The following is a 25,638-nucleotide window of genomic DNA, read 5'->3' as shown; positions in this document are numbered from 1 at the left end:
CAAAAGCGCAATTTCTGACCCAAGAACCCGCCCCTGCCGCAAATTTTGTGAAAATCTATCCAGCTGTTTGGTCTGTAGCCGTGCGCAACGTTTTTTTCGCATTCGGTCTATGGAAAAAAATAAATGTTGGCACCCCCCTATAACTTCAGCCCCCTTGCACCAAACCGCACCCAACTTGGCGAAAGAATTCAGAGCCACCCATATACTTTCTTTTCAAAATTTGGTGCAGATTCGTCCAGGGGGAGCCAAGTTAAGAGCCGCCGAAAAAAGTTAAAGAAGTTAAGGTGGGGCCTTAACACAACAAAACCCCTGAAATTAAGCTAAAGCCACCTTAACGTTGTGCCCTCTGTTACACAGCCTATGAGCACAAATCATAGATCACATCACTGATGACATCACTAATTACATTACAACAGTAACTGGCATTAAGCATGGCCTTCAGCCATGGTCAGTGTGCATGGCCAAATATATTTTAACACATGAATGGGTACTAGTCATGACTTTCAGTTATGGACAGTGGTCACAACCTTCACCCATGTGCACTGAATATTTTAAAACACTAACAGGCTACCAACCATAGATTTTGGCCTTTACTAGTGCATACAGCTTTCAGCCTTGTCCACTGTATATTATATACACTAGTCCTGGACTTTATCACAATACTGGCTAGTGGCCACAATCTTTGGCTGTGCCCACTATATATTGTAACATATAAATAGACCTCACTAGCCATGCCCTTTGACCATGAGCAGTATGTACATCTTATGGCCATGTCCACTGTATATTTTAACATAATAAAATGCCATAAGCGATGGCCTTTGGCTGTGCCCACTGTATATTATATACAATAACCAGCTACTAGCCATGGCCTTCAACACAATACTAGCCAGTGGCCATGGCCTTTGGCTGTGCCGACTGTATAATCTAACATATGAATGGACACTAGCTATGGCCTTTGCCCATGGCCACTGACTACAGCTTTCAACGCTGCCCACTGTATATTTTAAAACAGTGATGGGCTACTAGGCGTGGCTTTTAACCATGCAGATTGGTATTTTTTAACTCTAATCGAACACTAGCTATTGCCTTTGCTGCTGGCCACTGACCGCAGATTGTCATGGCCAAGTCCACGGCTTAAATTGTTATTAAGGTAATTTCATGAGCTAACTTATAAATTATGTTCTGTCTAATTCCATTATTGATGTAATCAGTTATGTACAATGTAATTAGTGTTGTCACCACTGATGGCATCAGTGATGTGAGTTGTAATGTCATCAGTGTTCTCAAACAACATATAATTAGTGATTTCATTAGTGATGTGATCTCGGATGTCATCATTATGGTCATAGGCTGTGCAACAGGGGGCGTGAAGTTAAGGTGGCTTTATTGAATTTCAGAGGTTTTGTTGCATAAAGTTCTCACCTTAACATCCCTGCAACTAAAGGTTTTTCCTTGAATTTCAAGGGTTTTGTTATTTCATAGATTTTTAGAACGCTTCCAGACTCCTAGCATGGTCTTCGGCCATGGTCAGTGGTGCCCACTGTCCATTTTAAAACGCTACCAGACCACTAACGATGGCCTTCGGATTGCAGGCTTTGAGAACTCAAAATGTTTTTAGGCAATGAGCAGTCAGACTAGATTTTTTGCCATGGACCACACACTTTGGTTAAGCAGCGTGCTCCAGGCACTACACCCCCTTTTCGCCGCCGTCATTTTGCCACACGCCGATTTGGTGCAGCCATTCCACCACAGCGCCCATTTCGGTGCACCCTTTTTGGCACAAAATGTACTCCGGCGCTGTTATTTTGGTGCCAGGGATGTTTGGACGTGGCTGACATTGCAGCCACGTCTAAATGCACTCATGCCAAATAAGATCACAGGACTGCACTGCAATGAACCTTGCCACCTCCCAGTTGCGTTGCTTTTCTTTTAATTACATTAAATTAGTTCAATAAAAAAAATACAGTCTTGAACCCTGGTCTGCCAGAGTTCAAGGCACAGCATTTAACCAGTACACCACAAAGGCTTGCTGTTTTACATGGCATACATTTAATACTTTGTCTATAATTTAATATGTTCAATGGTAAAAGGCTAGGTATGACACTTGTGAGAATCCAAACAATAACATCATTGTAGCATAATGGTCAAGTGCTGCATCTCGAACTCCTGCAGGCCTGGATTCTCCAATGGCAGTTTTCAACAAAAATGTGTGTTGTTTTATTTCAGTTTTTCTGTTTTATAATGTTGACCAGAGACGGTGTAGTCCCCTTTCTGAATATATGTGCAATATAAGGGGGAATGTGTGGTACAAGGGTGTGCATGTCATCTGAGAGGGTGTGCATGCAATGTGTGTGTGTTTGATGTGAGCGTGTGTGTTTGTACATGGTGTGAAGGTGTGTGTGAGAGATTGTGCGTGCTGTGTGCATTTGCTCCATGATGGCGAGTGTTATTATGTGCCCACGCATGTGCACCCATGTGTGTTTGTGAGCATTGTGACACGTCGAATGTGGGTTTTAAATGCAAAGTAAAAAGGAAATCCGAATGATCATCTTCCAAATAACAAGGGACGTGTGGCATATAACAATATATACAACACATGTAACTTGGCTAGATTCATGATTTCCCCTGCACCTCTATTGGTCTGGGTTGAATGGCAGTAGGGGATCTGTATGTTGTTGAAGGAGGAGGTATGTAGTGTAGAATCAGAGGCGGGGGGACAAAAGTAAAATATGTTTTTTTAAGTTGGGGAAAGTGAGAAGAAGAGGCTGTAGAGGAGTGGTGTCTACCTGACCCACCGTTTTCAAAGTCTAAAAGTAGCGCAATAAATTAAGGGAATAATGGGACTGTGTGGCAAGCCCCTCCCCTGAGCTGCAAAGAAAGTCTTGTTTGCGCTGGCTCACGTGTATTGGAAGACACACAACTATTATTAACCCATTGGTAGTGCAGCTCAAAAGACCTTCTAAAATCATGCAGTGATTGGGTGAACGTTTCCCTGAAGGAGGCCACATGGATCAAAGGCATTCCTGTTAAGACTACATAGTGCAGAATACAGAGTGTTTACCAAAATAGACTGTTTTAAAATAAAAAATAAAAAAGTCTTGAACCCTGGCCTGCAGGAGTCCAAGGGCCAGCATTAAAACACCACACCACAATTGCGCAGTGCTTGATGGTGCATACATTTCATACTTAGCCTACAATATAATATGTCCAATTGTAAAAGGCTAAGTATGAAACTTGTGCAAATCCAAACAATAATATAATTTTAGCATAATGGCTAAGTGCTGCATCTTGAATCCTGCAGGCCAGGGTTCTTGAAGGCAGCGTTCAGCAAAAATTTGTTTTTTTTCGTTTTTTCAGTTTTATAATGTTGCCCAGAGATGGTGTAATACATGTTCCATTCTGTTTTATAATGGTGCAGTAAATAAATGTGTTTCATGTTTAATATGTGTTCAATTTTGCAACAACGCTGTAATACATGTCCCATCCTGTTTTATAATGTTGCAGTAAATAAAGGTTTTTCATGTTTCATTCATATTCCAAAATGCAAAGTGCCTGCAGGTTCATGCCAATTGTGTCCTCTCGCCTCTAACCATCCTTTCACAGAGAGGTACAAAATCCAAAGTGCCTGCAGGTTCATGCCGTGCCAATTGCTACCTCTCGCGTCAAAACATCCTTGCGCTGAGAGGTCCCTGCGCCCAACTCGCTGTGTCTAACTGGGCACGCCCAAACAGGACCTGCGGTGAAACAGTCACGCCATAATGCTGTGCGCCTAACTGGCTGTGCCGCACACTGCAACATGCCCTGTCTCACACAGCAATGCTTGGCCACTTACCGCGCAACTCCAGACGGGTCTGCCTCCAAAGGATCTGGGCGTGGAGCGCTGGGCCTACGCGTTCCCGGACCCTCATCTGGATGGTACTCAGGCGTGCCCGGCCCCTCTCCACGAGGTGCCGGGCCTTGTGGAGGGTCCTGGACCTGAAGTCCTCCCAGCGCTTCTTGACGTGCTTGATGTCGCAGGTTGCCACCCCCTCCGCGTTGATGGCAACCACTACGTCGTCCCAGATCCTCTCCCGTCCTTCCTTGTTGGCGCATGATGTTCCGAAGAGGGCATCATGTTCCAGCAGGGGTGGACACAGCAACTGGACCCCTGCAGATGGCTGACGTGCAGGCACCAAATAGCAGGGCACATGGGCAGCAGGCAGACAGGCAGCAGCAGATGGCTGGTGGGAGCATGCTCGGGGCTCTGGGGGGCAGGAAAATGGCCTTCTGGGCAGGAGCGTGGTCTTCCGTGTGTGTACGCGTGGCCAGCTTGATACAGAGTGATTTGGCACGTGAAAATCATGCACGTCAGCGTGTAATTCGAGGAAAGGCCCTTAGCGCGTAAGCGCGTCAGCACACGTACGCGATATCATTGGACCAAAGGCCCTTAGCGCGTAAGCGCGTCAGCACACGTACGGCATATCATTGGACCAAAGGCCCTTAGCGCGTAAGCGCGTCTGTGACGTATTGTGCACGGGCGTTGCCCTTTCGCGTGTAGAACTTGCCACGCACCCCTGAAATTCACGTACTCCCTCGACCAGGGCCCTTTCGCGTGTGAAACTTCACGCGAACCCCGTAATACACGTACCCTGCTCAAATTGCGGGTGAAACTTCACGCGAACCCCAGGAATACATGTACCCTGCTGAAATCGCGGGTGAAACTTCACGCGAACCCCGTAATACACGTACCCTGCTGAAATCGCGGGTGAAACTTCACGCGAACCCAGGAATACACGTACCCTGCTCGGCCAGGCCCAATCACGTGTGAAACTTCACGCGAACCCCTGAAATACACGTACCCAGGCCAATCGCGTGTGACACTTCCCGCGCACCCCAGTAATACACGTACCCTGCTCACCCAGGCACTATCGCGTGTGAAACATCCAGCGCACCCCTGGAATACACGTACCCCGCTCCCCCAGGCCCGATAGTGTGTAGAACTTCACACGCACCCCTGAAATACACGTACCCCGCGCCCCCAGGCCCGATCGCGTGTAAAACTTCCCGTGCACACCCGCAATACACACACACGCTATTTTTCACACAGCGGGTGTCGCTGTTTGTCGCGTACCCCTTTGCACATCATTTGTCCTAGGGGCCACAGTATGGGACATTCATCAGAGCTGTATATTCGTGCTTTTTGTTAGCGCACATTTTGGCGCACATTTATTTCCAGCGCAGGGACGCTACCGCCTGCCTTCGTGTGGCGGACGGGTTTGGGTCTATGCGCGTCTTTGCCGTGCGCTGGTTTGCCCTATTCGAATCCATGAATACGTGTTGTAGGCGAGCGTGTGGGCGTTCCGCGCACTTGCCTCCTGTACTTCCCCCGTGACGGCCACATTTTCACGAGTTGTTCCCCATTCCAAGGGTTACGCCCCGTGTTCCGCCTACTTTTGTTATGTGCGCCGCACTATGTGCGCTTTCGCTGTGGCCATGGCGCACGCCGTTAGATGACCTGTGCGCCGGCGTGCGCGTGCACTTTTTCAGCGCACATCCCTGATTTTACTCGCGCACGACTTCCATGAATAGATGTGCACTGGTTTCCCTGCGATATTCGCACTTGCACTGCGATTTTCGCTCTTTCACTGTGAATCGCACATTTTCGCACGCTTGCGCCGAAATTTTCAGCGCACATTAATTCCATGAATCGGCCTGTTAAGATTTTGAACAAACGAACCTTTACATTTTTATTTATATATGTTAGGCAAAAACTGTGCAATTGTGGCATTATTCCTCCCCTCTTGACTGTGAGACTACAACTACCAGAATGCAATTCAGCAAAAGGCAAAAAATGGTCTCAGAGTGCAAAACTTTCAAGGACTGACAGTAGCACGGTTTAAAAAAAATAATAATTTGGATGCCCATTTGGTCGCCCATCCATGCAGTAACCGGGACTATCCCTGCTTAGCTTCAAAGTGGGACTGACCCTGCTTAGCTTCAAAGCAAGGAAAGGGCCGGCACATTTCTCTAAGCGGTCTTATGACGTTGGTTTATTTATTGGGAAACATGGCCTAAGGAGGATGGCACGTTCCTCATTTTGAAGCTAAGCACAGTCTGTCCTGGTTACTGCATGGATGGGAGATCTGGATGGCAATTGCGTAACTGGCCATTCCTTCGGTCATGGCCAGTGATTTTTCAACCCCGACGTCACTATAGCTGTAAAATATCTTTTGGAGAAAAAAAACTGTAACCGTGAGTACTGAACTACACATACCGTTGGCTGTCCGTGGTCCTTTATAGCTGCGAATATCGGCAAAACGGCTGGAAACAAAATGCTTTCCTGCCACCCTAGCCCCTCACCAAGGGCCCCCTCATCGGTGCCAGCTCCCCCACTCCCCAGATGGCCTCCTCACCTCCCCTGCCCTCTCCCATTCCCCCCACAACACACGCTGTTTCTGTGACGCAGTTTACTTTGAGATGTCAGCTATTGGAGGCTATAGCAGAGGCTACAGAAAGCTTTGTGTTGCAAACTCAGTCCCTAGACCCCCTCCAACTCCCATATTTCACTTGGTGCCCTCTACCCACCCACCTCTAGCATGATGGCATTTGCATTTTTTTTACCTACAAATAGCCTTTTTCCTGTGTTTCATTTTCCCATATCCTCAGCTATTGCTGCGGATATCTCTCGCATCGAGAGAAAAAAAAAGATGGCGGTCGTTTCATTTCTAAAAACCCCCAGTTTTGGGTAAATCCCCAAGATATCTCTATCTATTTTTGGGAAGGGGGCACCCTCTTCTCCGTCACATATTTAAAAAATGACTGAACGGAATAACTCCAAACCATGTATGGATTGCGAGTCAACACTTTGTTCCCAAGCTGTTTCAGACCTGGTCCAAATCCATCCAGTGGTTTGAGCTGTGCACTTGGAAAAAAATGTACCTTGTTTGTCTATGGGAAAATGAATGGGAAGTAGGCCACACTTTTGGAAAAAACATGGAGTCTGACTTACCTTAAATATAGGGCAGCTATCGCCGCCCTATAATGTGTATTTATATATATAGACAGACATGATAACACTGATCCTCTAGGTTGCTGTTCCAATTCGCTTATCGCTTGATGTGCTGTGCACCCTGAAGTAAACTGCACTGAGAATGGGTGCATGTGGGTGAATGACATACCCCGGAGCAGACATTGGGGGGAAGCGAGAGTTGGTGTGCTGCTGCATACTAGGACCTTCTGTGCTCTCCCCACCTGCCACCTCACCCTGGCATGGTTCAGTTCATTGCGATGCATTGCAGTGCAAATATCTTGGAAACCATGCATCCTAAGGCATGGACCTCGAGTTGTGTTCCTTGTGCCGGGACCGGTGCTTCTATGACCACATTGATGTTTCGCCGATTTCAGACAACCGTCTCATGTGTGAATGTGCTGAAATCTGGGGAAAGGGGTGGGGTGTTCAAATGTCATGTAACTAGTAATGTCCAGAGGGTCCTAACAGGTAACTATGCAAAATGTGGGGCAAATTGGTGAAACAGTGTGGAACTGTATAAGGAACTATGCTTTGCCAAGCCACAAACCCGCAAATTTTGACTTGTGCTGAAATCTGGGGAAATGTCATGTAGCCAGTAATATCCGGAGGGTCCTAACAGGTAACTATGCAAAATTCGGTACAGATTGGTGAAACGGTGTGGAATTGTTAAAGGAACAACACTTCATCAAGTCACAAACCCACAAACAAATGTTGACTTTTGCTGAAATACAGGAAATGGGGTGGGGTATCCAAATGTCATGTAGCCAGTAATGTCCTGAGGGACCTAACAGGTAACTATGCAACATTTGGTGCAGGTTTGTGAAATGGTGTGTAATTGTATAAGGAACAACTCTTTGCCACAAACTCTCACCTTTTTCTGCTAAAGATGAATCCTCCTCACCTGTTGCACTTGTTGCAGAAGAGGAGGAATGTTTTTCCATGGTGGTGATCTTTCTTCTTGAGGATTTCCACCCCTCATAGAGAAAGCGTCTACCCCGAGAGGAAGCCACAATGCCAAGCTAAACAATGCAGTTCGGGTAAGGGGCCACCCCTCAGGTGTAGCCCAATGCTGGGAAAAAGCTTCCTTGGCAGAAAAAAACCAGTCTTCCAGGATTGCACAGAATGGGTTGAGGAGGGCTAGTAGATCTTTAGTAAAGGAAGTCGGTAGGAATGCTTGGTAGTCAGGAAAGTGCTGCAAGGTGTTACCTTCACTGTAGAAACAATAGGGTTCTGAGGAGGACTTCAATGACCACAATGCTCAGCACGGTAAGAGGACCTTGCCGTTATTGTAGTAGAAGTATCTCTGTAAGCCTGGGGTGGGAAGGCCAAGCGAAAATGGTAATATCCAAGACTACGGAAGACAAGATTAGGCAAAGTAAGGAGCGGAGAAGATGATCCGGTAAGCGACCACAATACAGCTGTGAGGTAAAGAGAGGGAGCAGCGCGGGAAATGAGTAGGTGCTGGAAGGATACGGCAAACCGGTCAAGCAGAAGGTAGCAACAAAAAAAGAAACAAGCAGGCAAGCAAGGCAAAGAGTTCTTGACAAAAAAGGGGATTAGCATCTTACCCAATGGCTGATGGACGAGGGTTGCAACGTTAAATGCAGCCAGCAGCAGAAAAACCCAAGGAAAACACTAGACTGGCAATATGCGTTTCCGGAGAACATAACGGAACACAAATGGCGGCTCCTCCACGAGTCCCACAGCTTCCAGTGGGTTCAACTCGTGACCGTAGCCCACAAACCCACAAATTTTGACTTTTGCTGAAATCTGGCAAAATCTGACAAAAGGCGTGGGGTGTCAAAATGTTGTGTAGCCAGTATTGTCTGGAGGGTCCTCACAGGCAACTATGCTAAATTGTATGCAGATTGGTGAAACGGTATGGAATTGTATAAGGAACAATACTTTGACACAAATCCCACCACAAACACATTTTTACTTTTATATATATATATTTATAGATTATGCCTTCACACTAGCGTACGGCATAGTTAAGGTTAAGGTGAAGTCTCTATGCCGTTTCAGAGATTACTTTTCTTAAACTTTCGAACACTTGCAGGAAAAATTCTGAAAATATTCTTAAGTAATTTTCCAGGGCAGCCGCTTGGGCATGCAAAATTTCAGAAGTGTACATTAACAGCTTCATAGATAAATGATTTTTTTACTTTGATCGCATTTTGAACAGCTTTTAACGTGTGGCCTCTTCGATTTTTCTATTTTTGCAGACACTTAGATTTTTCATGGAATTAGTGCACTGAAAAAGAAGTTTAAAAATTAACTTGCCCAATTCTTAAATAATAGGGTTTGAAATATATATATATGATGCATGCACAGAATGAATGTGCATATTTCATATGAACCGTACACAGAGGGAATGATTTTTACAGTTTGTACATTACAAGAATACCAAAAGAAATATATTTTTCATAGTTAGAAAAAGAGTAGCGAACAGGCAGTAGACAAAACACATTTTACATTTACAGCATTAAAATCGTTCTTATCAAAAATATCAAATATTAAGATCCACACCCCTTTTTCAACATGGCTCCATCACTAACACCATCGCCATCGCCAAATAAAAGTAGTAACGCTACAAACAATCCTGTCCATCTCTTATTTCTAATTCATATACAAAAGCCTGCCATACCCTTATAAGTGCCACTGTTTTTGCTAAACTGTGTGGCAGTCAGTGATCGAAGTGAGCGGGAACGATCGGGAGCAGTGTTCCACTACTTTGTACGGCCATATTCCCCATTCTATATAGAAGATTTGTCCTTGTGCAAGTGTAAAGGTGTAATAGGAGCCTTAGTTGCTAGTCAGTTAGACTATTGTAATGCCCCAGTTGCAACACCTTGTTACTTTTTGTACTATGCTTCCGTCTGCCCTCTACCTTGCCGAGACCACAGTTCCACTACTTTTTTCGGTACAATTCTACCACTGGTGGCAGTTTAACCAGAACGTTTCATTGCATACTTTGTGCCAAGTGTCCACCTTCGCTATGTAATACCTAAAATAATATTTTAGCATTCCCTTACATGAAGTACATGTCAAAATGACTCAATTGTTTCTACTTCTTTGCATAGCTGACATGCGCGTTCTTTAACAGGTATCTTTAGCCACGCACCCTTGACTTCCAAGAGACCGGTAGCTTATTTAACTGCATTAACATGAACGCACATCTGAATGGCGGGCATGGAAATTAATATATGTATTTTTGAAATTTCCTATAAGAAAAATACAATTTACTAAATGTCTGCAATGATTTCAATTGCCCTATATAATCATGGTTTTCTGCCTAATCCTATCTTTGAGCAATTTTTCAAAACTGCTTAATTGTGTCCCTATACCTTCTCCCCCTTCTGGAGACCACATCATCTTATTAAAAAACTTCTCATTTATGTTCCTAAATTCCCTTAGCACTCTACAATGATCAATGATAATCTCATTCTTTATCAACAATACAATTGACTGACTCTCTGTACACACTGGGCCTCATTACGGGTCTGGTGGTAACCCTGCCGGTGCTACTGATGGGTTGCTGCCAGCCCCGTAATATTTTACTGGCGCCTGACTACCAGGCGTGACCCGCTCATTACGGGTCCAGCGGCCCGGGAAGTCAGGCGCCGGAAAATTGTAAATCCCCATTCCCATAGAGTCCAATGGGACTCTATGGGAGTGGGGACATGGAAGCAACAGCACCGTTAGCAACGGTGCCAGTGCTTCCGTGAAAAGTCTGCCTACCGTGGCCGCAGCGCCCAGCAGGGTCCGACCTGTCGGCACAGCGGCCATAGCAGGCAGACTCAGAGTTTGCTGGTCTGGAAACAAGGATGCCCGTGAGCTTACTGGCACCCTTGTTTCCGGACTGGCAAGCACATAATGAAGCCCATAATCTCAATATATAAATTGACCCTATTAATTGCAATAGTTGTGTTTGGGGAAGTTATGCCCAATTCCACTCTTCTTGCCTGGATCAGAGTTGCTTTGAATAGCCCTAAAATACAACAGCATATGTGACCTTCGGCCCATTTGTCACAGGCTGTATAAGAACATTCCACAGCATATCCTATGCTGGTGACACATTTCTGATGATACAATGTTACTATACCAGCCAGGCTAAAACCAGCATCCGTAATTGTTAATGGATTGCATGTTGGCAATAGCCCTTGCGTGTGTACTTGCCAGTATCACCTTTTCTTTAGGCTTTGCTTCCACCTCATAGCCCAAGGTTCATACATTACACAATTAACAGTTTGTACATTACACGATTAGCATCTCCTAAAAACTCACATCAACGGCAAGCCTCCGTTGGCTTTGATGTCAGTTTAAAAGCGATGGAATAAATGTGCACTTTCATATATATATATGTACATTTTGTACATGTTTCATACAAACATTTACACTTTAGAAGCCATGCAGTGCATGAGCAGAATGAAGGCCTATTTTATATCAAAACCCTACACGTACATTTGCAATATTAACATTGTGTATATGAACACTAATAACATTCTCTTATGACACATGCACCAAATACGTATGTGCTTACTACACATAACATGTAGACATATGACAAGTACGACACATGCACCTGCCACACATGAATCTATGATACACGTGCCTACGACACACGCTCCTACCACACATCCTCCTTCCACACACGCTCCTATGACACACTTATTGCACACTTTTACGACACACTTTAATGACACACACTCCTATGAAACACGCTGCAATAACATGTGCTCCTACAACACACACTCCTATAAATCACTATTGTGTTTGTGTGATCTATAGATCACAGGTTCAAATCTAAGAGCAACAGCTATTTCATAAATGCAAGATCTGCAGAAATATGTATATAACGTGTTTATCACATTGCAGGATCATTGAGATATTGCAATGTTTTAAGTGTCTGCTGCTGAAATGTGTGTACATCTGCAGATCACTAGCTCCAATCTTGGTTGGGGTTTCCTGAATATCTCAATGGTTCCTTTGCACCGATGTGCGCACTCTAACCTCAGTAAAATAGATCCATTGGCTGAGTGCCTACAAAAGAGATCTGTTCATATCTGGAGGTCCCTGGTTCCTTTTTATGTGACATCTCTAATTGCATTAACATGTTTACAGCATTTCCTTCTCATTTTCCTCTCCCTAACTCTCCTTTCTCTGCCATTCATTCATCCCTTCTAAACTTGCATATTCCAAGCTCAGACATTATTTCTTTGCTCTGGTTTGCACACCTGCAGATTTTCTGTCACTCCTCCTTTCACACCCCAGAGATACCCCTTCTCTGATTTTCAGTAGACCCCCACTAGCTTATCACCTCTCACCATTCCATCCTATCGCCCTATTCAACACTCCCATGTCACTCTTCTCTCCCACCAAGTACGACCATACCTTTGAGGAAATGAGCAGGAGTATTTAGACTAGGAAGCGAAGGGGAAGCGTTTTGCGTATTTGGAAGCACAGCAGCCTTCACTGTTAAGGTCCGGTGTCCTGAAAGACTTGTGAGATGGAATGATGGCCAGGTGGCTGGTTACAGCAGGTCTTGCCTGTTACTGCCAGTTGGAGGGCCGCCGTAGGGCCAGCGGTTGAGCATGAAACCTGACATTATGTGTCTGTCTGCCCATGCCCAGTATGAAAAGTTTAACAGCCACCCCATGCAGTGATGTATAAATGAAGATAAATGGTGGATACTTAAAATGTCACTTCCGTAGCTCTATTCACTCAACTTCCTTTCTCTTTGGCTCTCTCCCTTTGCACCCTGCCATCCCCTGCATATGTGCTCTGCTCTGCCACTATATGACATTGCCCTTTCTTATACCTCTCCATTTTCCCACTTCTCTTTTGTTTTCTGCCACTCTCCCTTTGTGTCTCTCTCTTCTCTCCTTTATTTATTTATTGAACATTTGTATAGCACCTATACACAGGTGTTTCCAGGCGCCACAAGACAAGATAGGGGGTGGGGGAACATGGGAATCAAAAAGGTAGACAACAAAAACGGTTATGACAATCCATCCGTGCAAGTGCATAAAAAAGGTGGTAGGTGCAAGGGTAGGGGGAGAAGTGCAGGAGTGGGGTATCCCCAAGGGAGGGGGCATGCAAGTGCTGGGTGGGCCAAGGTGGCAAGTGCCAGGGGAAGAGGGGGGAAGGGAGGATGATTGCAGTAAACAGGGAGGACCAAGTTGGACTAGTCTGGGAAAGGGAGCCCGAGGGCAAGTGCTGGGATAGGTTGCTGGGATACTGGTAGGGGGTGGTCTGGCCCCTGTAAGACTTTGAAAGGACCAGGCCCAAGTTGCAGCAGAAGATGGAGAGTTAGCACGGGGGAGGGAGAGGGAAGGAAGAGGAGAAAAGGAAAGTCTTGAGACTTTTCCGGAGCTTAAGAAGATCCGGCTCAAGTCTGAGGGGGGTAGGGAGGCGATTACACAGGGAGGAGCCAGCCAAGGAAAGGGATTATCCTCCCACTCTCGGCTCAGAGAAACGTTTGACCTGCAGAGAGTTGGAGCCAGAAGACCAAAGGACTCTGGCAGGAGGTATTTGGGGAGGGAAAGCTGGATGTAAAGAGGTCCAAGGCAGCCTTGTGGATGATGCAAAGGGTCTTGAATTTGATCCTTGTGATCACCAGTCAGTGGAGAGATTTTAGGGCTAGAGAGATGTGGTCCCTGGGCTTGAGGCCAAGGATATGTCTTGCAGTCATATTCTCGATTAGTGGAAGGGTTGAAGGGAGGAAAGAGGCAGGTTGAGGAAGAGGCTGTTGCAGTAGTTAAGTCTAGAGAGAACCAGGGCTCTGGAGACATTGAGCTTCTGGGGGAAGGTGAGTAAAGGTAGAGGAGATGAAGTTGAAAGTTGGACTTCTTGGTGAGGCCCATGATGTGTGGCGAGAAAGAGAGAGAGGAGTCAAAGATGATCCCACGGTTTTTTGCCTCAAAGATGGGTGAGGGCAGAGGACCCAGGGAGTCTGCCCAGAGAGATGGGGGGGGGGGCAAGGAGCAGGCGTCCCAATGAGAAGGATCTCTGTCTTACTGGCCTAAAGGCAGAGATCACTGGCAGAGCACCATGCCTGAATAGCAGTCAGGCAGTCGGGTATGAGGGAGGAGAAGGCGAGGTAGGGGAAGGCAGTGGGTAGCCAGTGCAGAGCAGAGGGCCTGGGAGGGTGGAGGAGAGGAGGAGACTGCGGTAGGATCGGCAAGTTCTTTGCAGATTTTAAAGAGTTCAGCCATGTTACTGGTGGCTCCAGAGGTGCTGGCTTAGACATGAGCCCTCTTCTTGGAGCAAATGGAAGAGAGCTTTGTGTCACCTGCGTAACACTGGAAATGAGGGGAGAAAGTGAAGATCAGGTGGGCCATAGGGGCCAGGTAGATGGTTATACGAAAAAGCCCTGAGGGACGCCACAGGTAGAGTGTGGGGTGGAGGAGAGAAAAGGACCGAATTGCATTTGAGACAGTCTGTTTGAAAGGAAGGAGGTCAGCCATGCCAGTGCCCTGTCCGTGAAACCTAGGGTATCATGGAGACAGTTTATGAGGATGGAGTGGTTGATTGTGTCAAAAGCAGAGGAAATATTGAGGAGATCAGAACAGAGGGAGGGTCAGATTCCAGATTAGAGAGTATGTGTTCTCGGGTGTTTATGAGAGCAGTTTCCTGGCCTCTGGCTGCCCTGAAACCGGACTGGTGGTCAAGGAGGCAGCCCGCCATTTCATTGTGGAGGGTCAGTTGGGGGATGACCAACTTCTCCATGAGTTTTCCGAAAAAAGGGGTGATAGAGATAGGACGATAGCTGGGCAAGAAGGGTCAGCAGACAGCCTTTTTAGGAGAGGGTGCACAAGGGAGTGCTTAAGGGGTTGAGGGAAGGAGCCAGTGGTAAATGAGTGGTTGCAGAGGTCAGCCAAGGCTGGAGAGAGAGACGCAATGTTGTCCTTGATGGCTCTGGAAGAGCAGGGGCACCTGTTTAGAGGCGACTTTCATAGAGCTGACAATTCTAGAGATCTCATCTGGTGTAATGGAAGAGAAAGAGGAGAGTATGGGAGGATGTGTGGGGCCAAGGGAGGCACAATAAGGGGGATGGGGGGATGGGGGGAGCAGACGACAGAGAGGACAGGATTTCCAGAGTTTTTGAGGAAAGGTGGGTAGCCAGTGCAGAGCAGAGGGCCTGGGAGGGTGGAGGAGAGGAGGAGACTGCAGTAGGATCGGCAAGTTCTTTGCAGATTTTAAAGAGTTCAGCCAGGTTACTGGTGGCTCCAGAGGTGCTGGCTTAGACATGAGCCCTCTTCTTGGAGCAAATGGAGAGACGGTATTGCCTTTGAAGTAGGTGGCAGGCCAGTTTGTCAGAGGATGAGCTAGATGCCTGCCACTTCCCCTCTGAAACTTTGCACTTGCGTTTCAAAGCGGCCAAGTCGGAGTCATACCAAGAGTTGTATTTGGAGGCATGCTTCATGCAGATCGTCCTGATGGGGGCAAGGATGTTAAGGATGTTAGAGATAGAGAGATGAGGTTAGGTAGAACAGAGTCAGAAGGAGAGTCTGATGAAGGGGGCAGAGGAGGGGAGAAGGGAGAGGCAAATGCAGCGACTGAAACGGTTCATCGGTCGAATGAAGGAAAAGGAGACTGGCAGTGCGGGCGGAAGCATCAGGGAACAGGGGAGGTCAAGGTGGGTAGAGAGGAGAAAGTGGTCAGACCAGGACAGAGGGGTAGTCAGAGGATTGGGGAGAGAGATGACAGTGGCCACATCAAGAGAGTCGAGATGGATATTGAAGTCCCCAAGGAAGATACGTTTGGGCGAGGAGGCAAAAAGAGAGGAGGACAGGTCTGCCTATGCTGAGAGGAACAGGGAGGTTGGTCTGGGGGGTCTGTAGATGGTAGCGAGAGTAAGAGATAAAGTTGGTGAGACAGACAACATGCAGACTAGGCTTTCAAAGCATGAGTAGGTTTGAGTGGGGATGATGGAGGCAGGAACCCACTCAGGGAAGATCAGAGCCACTGCACCACCAGGCCGGGAGGGCCTGAGATTGGACAGGATCTTGTAGCTTTCAGAGAGGCAGTAACAGAGCTGGCCTTGAACCACGTCTCAGTGAGAGCAAGGGCGTCAAAGTCAAGGTCTTGAAGGAGGTGACAGATGTCTGAGGAGTGTTTGATAGCATAGCGCAAATTTAAGGTAGTTAAGTGAAGCTGGTTGCCCCCTTTAAAAGATTTGTGAGGGGGGCACGTGGGTGGGGTGCCACCACTGGGGGAGAGAGGGGATGAGGGAAGCAGAGGGGGGAAGCTGAAGAGAGATGGCAGACACCTGTCAAGAAGGAGGAGGTTGGGCTGGGAGCCCTGGGCCGTGATAGTGCCATTACGATACACATTAATGGTGCATTTCCCATCTGGTGCCACCAGTAATGGGTGAGGAGGACAAAGGGGAGAAGACCGAGACAATATGGAGTCCATCGGTTAGAAGAAGAAACAGCAAAGAGAATGTCAGTGAGCTAGGAAACACATGAGTGGAGGCTGTATTCTGGGCCTTTTTTGAAAGAGGGGGGCAATGGATTAATGGAAGAAGTGAACAGGGGGAACGTATAAGAGAGTCTATTGGTTCAAAGTCACTGATCCCATATATTGGTAGATAATAGCATTTCCTCTTGAGGAGCACATAAAAACGTTGGGCTTGTTACGGCAGCGTAACAGTGTCACGGCTTTCACTGTGCAGTCACATTCTCAAACTCAGCTACTGACTTTATTAGCAACGGCATAGCAATGGTATACCGCTTTCTGTTCTGTTGATTTTAATCAGGGATTTGAGATTAATTACAGCCGGGAGACTGCAGGTAATATCCTTTGATCCTGTTTCTACTGTGTGCTGCAATTTCCTTTTTATCCATCTCCATATCCAGCATAACCGCCTGCTCCCGGCTGTTCTCTTCTGTTTGCTGCTGCCTCAAAGAGCCACCTTACCTATCAGCATAAGGCCATGCTGCAACCTTCACTTCATTTTTAAAAGTTGACCATGGCGGCACAAAGTTGATTAGTCTTGCGACAAACGCTTAGCCATTTGCCCCTACCTGAGTAGTGTTTGCAATCTGGGACAGTTAATAATGAAGTCATCTAACAGCACTTTAATAACCATCAAAAGTCTATTAAGTGCCTGAAGCTAAGTACACATGCTTTTCCCCCAAAAATAAGAACAAAATATACTGTGAAACCTGAGCGTGTCCGTCACATGCCGCCTTCCAAAAAAGGTCAACAATCTTTCTATAACTTGCTAAAGCGCATCAACAAACCAGTTGTGAGTTTTAACAGCGGTACAATGAGCCAATCCAAATTAAAAAAACAAGAGCCTCTTACCATAGGAGCAATAACCAAATTCTTCTCAACTAATGATCAAGTGGGAAAATACTATTCAATTACAGATGAAGTGGAACCAGCTAATGCAAACATTACTATTCCCCAGGACGTCACCAACTATGGCGACATAGACAACAACTCACTTCTTGAACTGTGCTTATCTATGCAGAGATCAATGACCCCGGCTCCGACGAATTTACCAGGGACACACCCTCAAGGCTCGAATCCTGGAGAGTTTCACTCCCCATGGGAGTACTTTGCAGATTATCGGCATCTCCTAATCTAGCCATACACCAGGAACCATCTGTTGCCGGAAGCTGCAACGAGTCCAACGAAACTTCATTGTTCAACCCAACAGCTCTGGCCGAGCTACAATCATCTATGGCTGCCCTACAATTTGCCCTAAAAATACTCCTAAAAATGTGCGGCCGCATCATTCCACTCTAAGCCTTGGGCCGAGGGGCCAAGCAATAGATAATAGTAGTGCTGAGGATGTTACAAATCCAACTCTAGCAGATGGTGGCTCAACAAAGCCAGCGCTGGATCTTGAGCCAGATTCTGCTGCGGCTAATAACTCAGTTGTGTTTTTCTCCCGTAAGCAACATAGGGCCTCATTACACGGATGGCGGTAATGGTTAACGGCCACCATTAATGGTAACAGTGACCGTTAACCATAACCGCCTTACTACGAGGTCCCTTAGCGGGTTGGTGCTTTAACGCCTGCTTTTTGCAGGCGTTAAAAACCAACCCGCTAAGGGACCTCGGAGCTAATTACGGCACCGCAAAATTGTGGTGCCGTAATTAGCGCCTTCCCCATTCCCATAGAGCCCTATGGGGCAGAAATGGGAATGGGGAAGGGCAATGGCGGAAGGGGGATTTACCGCCCCTCCAACCTTGGAATGGGGCGGTAAATCCCCTTTCCGCCAAGGCGGTGCCGGTATTTTACCGGCATGAGCCATGGCGCTAATAGCGCCATGGCTCACCGCCTTCCGTGTAATGAGGCCCATAGACTTGCCAGAAGAACGGCAATGAGTAAGAAGCCCTGTGAAGTGGCCTCCCCCCTGCCGCCAACTGCTACCACGGGGAATCCCTCCAAGAAGGCCAAAAAGAAAGCTACTAAGGCCAAAAAACGTAAGGCCAACGTTGCAGGAATATTAACTAGCTGGTTTATCCCAGACAACGAGAATGAGTCCCTGAGAGACGCAGAGGAGTCACTCGACCTGGGGTCTTCACAATTAAACAACGACCTGGATAAGATCTCGTCGACTCCAAATAAAAACCCTGTAACGGCTGACAAAACAAAACTCTCCGATATAAACAAGACTAATTCAACTGATCACTCGGGTAGCCGTATCTGTATTATTATTAAAAACCTCTACCAACAAAGTGAATGCAATTGGCTAACCAGATCAAATGGGGGAAGAGAGAGAGGCTGATAAGATGTGGACATGGAGGCCGATTCTTAGAACTATTGATGACCAGACTCTATTCTGTGCCCCAGCTACGAGTTCTTAGATCTGAAGATTTTGAATATGTTGAGCCTTTACATGTGACAAACCCTAACGTATCAGCCATCCACTGTAAGTTTCTATCCTCTGCCCAAACGATACAAAGCTATAAGGAGAGCCTACTTGTGGTGGATACAGAGATCAATGACGATCCCGAAATGGAAGATCCAAGCTGGCCCAAGACAGACAATAAAGGGACTGCAGAAAGTGCTGCAGTTTCTTCCTTAGCCATAGCTGAACAAGTTCAGCTTGCCAATATCCAGAGGGTGTTGTCCTGGCTTGCAGAATCGCTTCCTCTAGCTATAAATAAACAGTGAGATCATACCATCGTCTCATGGCATTGTTGTAGATTCTCCCATCTTTTGTCCCCAGACAGGTCCCTCTCTTTTCTAACCGATCATTCATGCATTTGCCTACAAGAAACTTGGCTAACCCCCCCCCCAGTCACCCTTAACGGCTACCTGATTTATCAATCACTTGTCAAAAAAGGAATAAGGGGAAGACCTTAAGTGGGGCTGATTGTGGGAGTCAGCGGATCAAGAGGATAACATCATTGCCATTGAACTGGTAGGGTCTTTTGAAGATGTTATTGAAATAATACTACTTATAACCATATATAATCCCCCAGGTGCTAACATCAGCAAGAATATCCAGGAGGCCCTTCATGACCTTCTTATTCTTTGGACCATGACAGCAGGGAACAAATCTGTTATCATCCCTGGCGACTTCAACTGCCGCATAAAATGCGCAGTGTGAGCTACCATCAACCCCCTATTAAAACCGACAAGTGAGATGCCCTACACCCCTGCAGATTCAGAAGGTCTAGGTTGGATGAACTTCTTTTACAACTGGGACCTGGAAATCATTAATGGTAGGTCACATAGCGACAACCCGGGGAAGTACACCTGGAGTAATGGCCGGGATCATAGCACACTCAACTATGTGTTAGTCAGCCCAGATATCGCTTCTCGAGTTAAAGACTTGGGCATATGCCCGAATAATTGGAGCGACCATAGTTCACTTACACTATCAGTCACTGCCGATGACATAGCCCCCTATGTTAGACCTATGGGCGATATGAAAGTCAACCAGGCAGGGACCAATCCTTGTTGGCACAAAAAGAATATCCACAATGCGGCCCATTCTGCGCAATCAGAGCTAACTTATGTTACCCACCTTTTACCTCATTGTCTGTTAATGAGATTAAAAGGAGGATCGCCTCATTTGCTTCCTCCATGCCACAGTTTCCACTAATGTTATAGTCAAAGTTGATAAGCAGAGTAAACCCTTTGACAGAATCATGAGAGATGCAAAGCGAGAACTCAAAGCAAAAACCACCAGCATATCTCAAGCTTCCTAGGAATCAACATGCAGAGCACTTAAGAACAAATATAATGCCTGGATTAAGTCAAAGAGAAGAGCGGAAAAGATAGGTCGCTGGCAGAAAATGGTCCAGGTTATGTGCTCAAAGAACACCAGAAACATCTGGGGCTTGTTGGGTAAATCTAGGGGCTCTGGGAATACTCATAGTTTGACAAAATTATGGTGACCAGTCAAATCCCGGCCTCTTGGCAAACCTCCTTCTTAATCCCAATATTTAAGAGAGGACACAGGATGGAACCTGGTAATTACAGAATACTTTCTATGCTCGACTGTACAGGCAAACTATTTGCGTCGCTATTGCTAGAAAAGCTGGAGCAGTGGGCTGATAAAGCGGGCATACTGAACCGGTTCCAAAGTGGTTGTAGAAAAGGCTATACAACTACCCAAAACCTGACAATCCTAGATCTTCTGCGCACCAGGGCCAAGAAAAACAGCAATCTTCCACTCTATGCCCTGTTCATCGATTTTCGAGCCGCCTTCGACCTAGTACCACAAGACAAACTATGGCGGAAACTGGAACAACTGGGTTGCCCTGAAGAACTCCACTATTACCTGAGGCTTTTACATCAGAACACCACCACTAGACTCAAATTGGATTCTCAGGGCACGATGACTGATTTAATCATCCAGAATAGGGGAGTCAAGCAGGGTTGCATGACGGCTCCCTTTTTGTACAATGTATTTACCCACGACATCCCCGCAGTGGTTTCTGCAGTGCATAACTGTCCCCCTACAGTCAGAACTGCCCTGTACTTGCTTATGCCGACGATCTCATAATTTTGGACCACACATTTAGCGGGCTACATAGGTCGGCCATCGCACTGTGGGGTTATGCAGAGACAAATGGCCTAATCATTAATCAAGAAAAAACACAACTTAGGGTATTCTCAGGATGGACGTTTGCTCGCCCCAGATTGATCATTCAAGATCATGAAATAAAATATACCTCCACATATAAATATCTGGGAGTGGAGATTGACGCCACCGGTGACTATACCTCCTGTATTAAATCACGCACAATCAAAGCTGCACAAATAACAGCTCTCATCTACCAATTCACTATTAAGAATTGTGGTGACACTATAAGAGGAGCTTGTCAGCTATATACACAGGTTCTCGTCCCTATGGTGGTCTATAGTCTGGAGGCGTTGTTATCCATTGATTTGAAATGGCTTCAAGTGGTGGAGGGAACATTTTGGAGGAGGATATTGGGCCTCCCTCAATGCATACCAATGGCCATTGTCAGACTTGAATTAGGACTTGCATCCCTAAAATCAATTGTGATGAAAAGAAGAGTCGAGATGTACCGTAAGATGAGTAGTAATACTGCGAATTTGCTTATGGCCTCCATTTATCAAGAACTTTCCAAGGAGTCCACCAATGATCCCTTATAAGCGAAAATGTAATGTTTTTATAAGGAGATATGTTGGACTCCTAGTCGGAGTGGAACTGGCGATTCAATGAAAATTGCTTTGTCCAAACGGGTAAACCTCTGGGACTGGCTGGAAAATTATGAGCATTTGAGCAAACTTAAAAAATACCAGTTTGTACTTTATATGCTGTACTATTCTTTTTTTTTTTACTTTTATTTATTTGGCTTGGCAACACAAGAACAGGCGAGTAGCATAGAAGGCAATTACAATCAGAGCAGTGGAAATAATACAGACATATAATGCAGAATCAAAACCAGTCTGAACACATCAGAGATGTACAAGGGTGGGTATGTGGCAGAGGGGGAGTAGCTAAGGAGGCGGAGGGGGAATGGGAGGGAGAGAGGGCTGGAGATGTAGTGTCTGAAACAGTATCGTTGGGAGACATATAAGACCGAAACTTTAAGCAAACGTCTCTGGGCCTTGAGTGGGTTGGCTGTTGTACAGCCCAGGATTCTTCAGTATCTGAGGCCCATGTGACTGCCCTGAGCCATTGAGTGTGGGTAGGTGTGGTAGGCCGAAGCCAGCAGAGTAATATGGAGCGTACTGCGAGTACCATGCAAACACCAGCTAATTTTTTGGAGTCTCGGTGGAGTTCAGGGAGTTCATGGAAGAGACATCTCATTGGGGATGGAGTGATAGGGACTTCAAGAATGTCTGACATAGTTGAGCACACTGCGCTCCAGAATTGGGCGAGGCGTGGGCAGGACCAGATCATATGAATATAGCCAGCGTTGTCGGAGCCGCACCTAGGGCGGCCAGGGAACAGGTCGTTCGAGATATGGTGCAGCCTGTTTGGGGTATAGTGGTATCTATGAAGTACCTTGAATTGGATCAATTTGAATCGGGAATTGTAGGATACTCCATGAGGTGAGCACACACATGGGCCCATCGCTCGTCCGTCGTTGTACTCATTTAAGAACACCCAGAACTACCTGAACTTGTGCCCTTCCAACAGACTCAGACGTTTTCTTCTTCTCTTAGACTAGAATAGACAATCTACCGGTCCTTGCCAACAAAGGAAGCTATAACCAACTGTCCTCTACTGAAAGATTTTGCCGGGTGTGCAAAAATGTTACAATCATTGAAACAGCTAAATACCTACTGACTGCATGTCCTTCTCTGTTAAAAGTATATCACTTGTACTATGGCAACCATGTCCATGACCTGGAATCTGTCGAGGAACGTATGTTTTGGTATGGTTGTGTTAATTTGAACACTCTAAAAGTACACATGGCAATGTATAGCATATCGCTCACGATTGAAACATTGTTGGGCATCTCTAAGACAATACTATTTGCTCATAGTGTATTTTTAATTGCTTTCTTCCATCAAATCCTATTACCATCATTCTTTACTTATCTATTTTATATTTTAATGTTATATCGTTCCTTAGTTACTTTTCTCGTTATCATTGATCATCCTTTATTTTTACTACTGTCTATTTTAAGCTCCTGAGTAACGTTACAATGCAAATTAGTATTTTATCGTCAAAGACATACCCACTAAATATTTAATTTCTATTCTTGAGAAATATGTGGTAACTAATTGGTGTATTATGTGTTTCTTAAATTTGCCAGAAATTATGATATTTTTCTTTCTTTTTTTATTTAAATATGTGTAACGTTTATGCATAAAGTGTATCACATTATTAATAAATAACTAATTTTGATAAGAACAATTAAAATTGTGGGATCGAATTACACCAAAATCATTCACTTTACAGGAGCCTCTGACTACAATCTAAATTTGGTGATGTTCTATTCAGCACTTCTCATGCTTCATGAGAACCAGACTCTAACATGGAGATTTTAATAAGAAAGAGCCTTCAGTATCCATCCCACCACCTACGTATTCTGGTACCTCTTGAACATTCTGATCAAAGGCAGCTAAATATTATTAGTTGGTCATCTGTGCTAGAAAGTTTGGTGAAGAAATTTCAAATGTATAATGCTTATCATTTGTCATTGCATGAACATCAATAGATTATTTTCCACAATACATGGGAATGGCATAAACCCTGTGAATTACAGATTTCAACCAATGGAAACATAATTGGTGTTGATCATTGCACAAGCAGAAGCTCTTGGTGTGCATATTTTCAATAGGAAACAGACAAGGGAGCAAAAGGAAAAACACAGATTGATAGAATCACAAGCAGTTTCAATTTAGGAGTTACTTAGTGAGAATGATAGACAAGTCAAAAAGATGTCTAACAATCACCCACAGAGATGAGGCAGAGTTGATACACACATTTATTTATCCTAAACTATCATATATATTTACCACATTGATGATCTCAAAGCGGTGCCGGTTGTTGCAATGCTCCAGTAAGCGTCTCCTGCATAAGTTGCTTTCTGAACACAAGGGACATTTGTATTTGGGAAGTGTCCTAATGAACAGAATGTAAAATCATAATTTAGGATAGTGTTACCAACTAAAGCACATTTTGCCCAACTATTAACCAGTGCTGATATATAATTCACAAGGTGGAAATCCTATAAGAAATTGCAAAGTTGATGAAAAGACCATTGTGAAATCTGTCACCTAATGGACAGCCATATTTTGTCAAACGCATAGTACCTTTGCTAACCGCTCAAGCAGCCCAAGGATTTAGAAGCTGCTCTGGCACCAGGCTATGTCCTGAGGCCAAATCCCAGGTACAGTAAACTATCCTGCAGTTCCCACTAGGCTTTGGCCTCAGCCTTCCCATTGGTCACCGATCAAGAGGCAGAGCTATTGGCCAGGCCCTGAAAACAGAGTCCACAACTTGCATGAACGCTAGGCATGACCTGCATAATCAATAACATCATTTATAACCTCACGACAGCCATGCCTTATGGATGCTGTGCTCGTTGCATGCCATATACACACATACGCATACCCCAAGCACAGTAACCTGGCTCAAAGTACCCACAGGCATGGATGCAGCTATGCCCAGAGAATCTCACACCCCATTAACAATACCAAAAGGGCCTGCCTAGGGCCATGCCTACGGGTACTGGACGCCGTGCATGCATATGGATATGGACTGTGCACACTACCCTCTCCAATTTACCCTGAGAATGGGAACAACACACACTGAAGTACATAGAGTCATGCACAGAGCACAGCATGCCTCCTATCAAAAGTACTGAGCATAGAATATGCACATGCCCTATGGCTATTAGAGATAACAAATTTATTTTGCTCTACAAACCAGGATAGGAGCAACCGTTAAACCAACACAGTCAAGGTACTAGTACTGATAAGTGCAGGGAATGTGTGTTAGGCTCACGGTCGCTCTCTATTGGGGTTGTGCCCTTGGACAATTTCATGAACAGCAACAGTTCATAGTTAAGGTGTCCACGACAAAGTCGCTCACAGTTCTTGGTAAGCAGGCCTTCCTCTTGACAAAAAGAACAAGGTCCTTCCCAGTTACTTTGGCCTGGTGCTGCAAAGCCCTTGGTGATAATAAAACATCTCTGATGGTTCACAGTCCTAGGTTTCAGAGGCAGGGATGAACTTGTCACATTTGATTTCTTGGGTCTGAATCAAGTAGCCCTTGTATGCTTTGGAAGTCTCCAAGCAAAGGCTGGCCTTCCTAGACCTCTGATACAATGTTGCCTTTGTCAGTCTATTTCTTCCCCATCTGTCCAGGGTGAATTGCCAGGCCTTCATCTTTATATCCCCCCTGTAGGCACTGTATCGTGTGGTATTCTTCTCTTGATGCCCAGACTCATATTAGCCTTTTACAGGCTTGGCTCTTTGGCTCTTCTTGCTTATATCCCACATCCTGGATCAACCTCTGGGACTCCTTCTGGTCTCACATGCACAAGGCGCCTCAAGGTTCTGGAATGCTAGGCAAGTGTTCTGCAGTGTCATTGGTTGTCCTACAAATTCCACAAGATTCGGTCAATGGCTACCTCCTAGCGTGGTTTCTCCTTCTGGTCTCAGTCATTCCTTCTTGGGTCAGGTATTCTTTAGAATTGTTGGTAGACTTGATATTTGCAGT

At 45.7% G+C, this 25,638-nt stretch overlaps 1 protein-coding gene across 1 annotated transcript in view; it reads right to left on the bottom strand.

Annotated features, from left to right (window-relative positions):
* Window positions 1–25,638, bottom strand: part of RNF138 (ring finger protein 138) — an 805,118-nt gene that overhangs the window by 216,524 nt on the left and 562,956 nt on the right. The window contains exon 6 of the mRNA XM_069620970.1: window positions 23,931–24,036. Within this exon, the coding sequence (XP_069477071.1) occupies window positions 23,931–24,036 (106 nt within the window). The remainder of the gene's footprint in view (window positions 1–23,930; window positions 24,037–25,638) is intronic.

Source organism: Ambystoma mexicanum, chromosome 5q (genome assembly GCF_040938575.1).
Source record: "Ambystoma mexicanum isolate Mex_15411 chromosome 5q, UKY_AmexF1_1, whole genome shotgun sequence".
Classification (NCBI taxonomy): Eukaryota; Metazoa; Chordata; class Amphibia; order Caudata; family Ambystomatidae; genus Ambystoma; species Ambystoma mexicanum.
The sequence above is the reverse complement of the archived record's forward strand: the minus strand, read 5'-3'. Positions and strand labels throughout refer to the sequence as shown.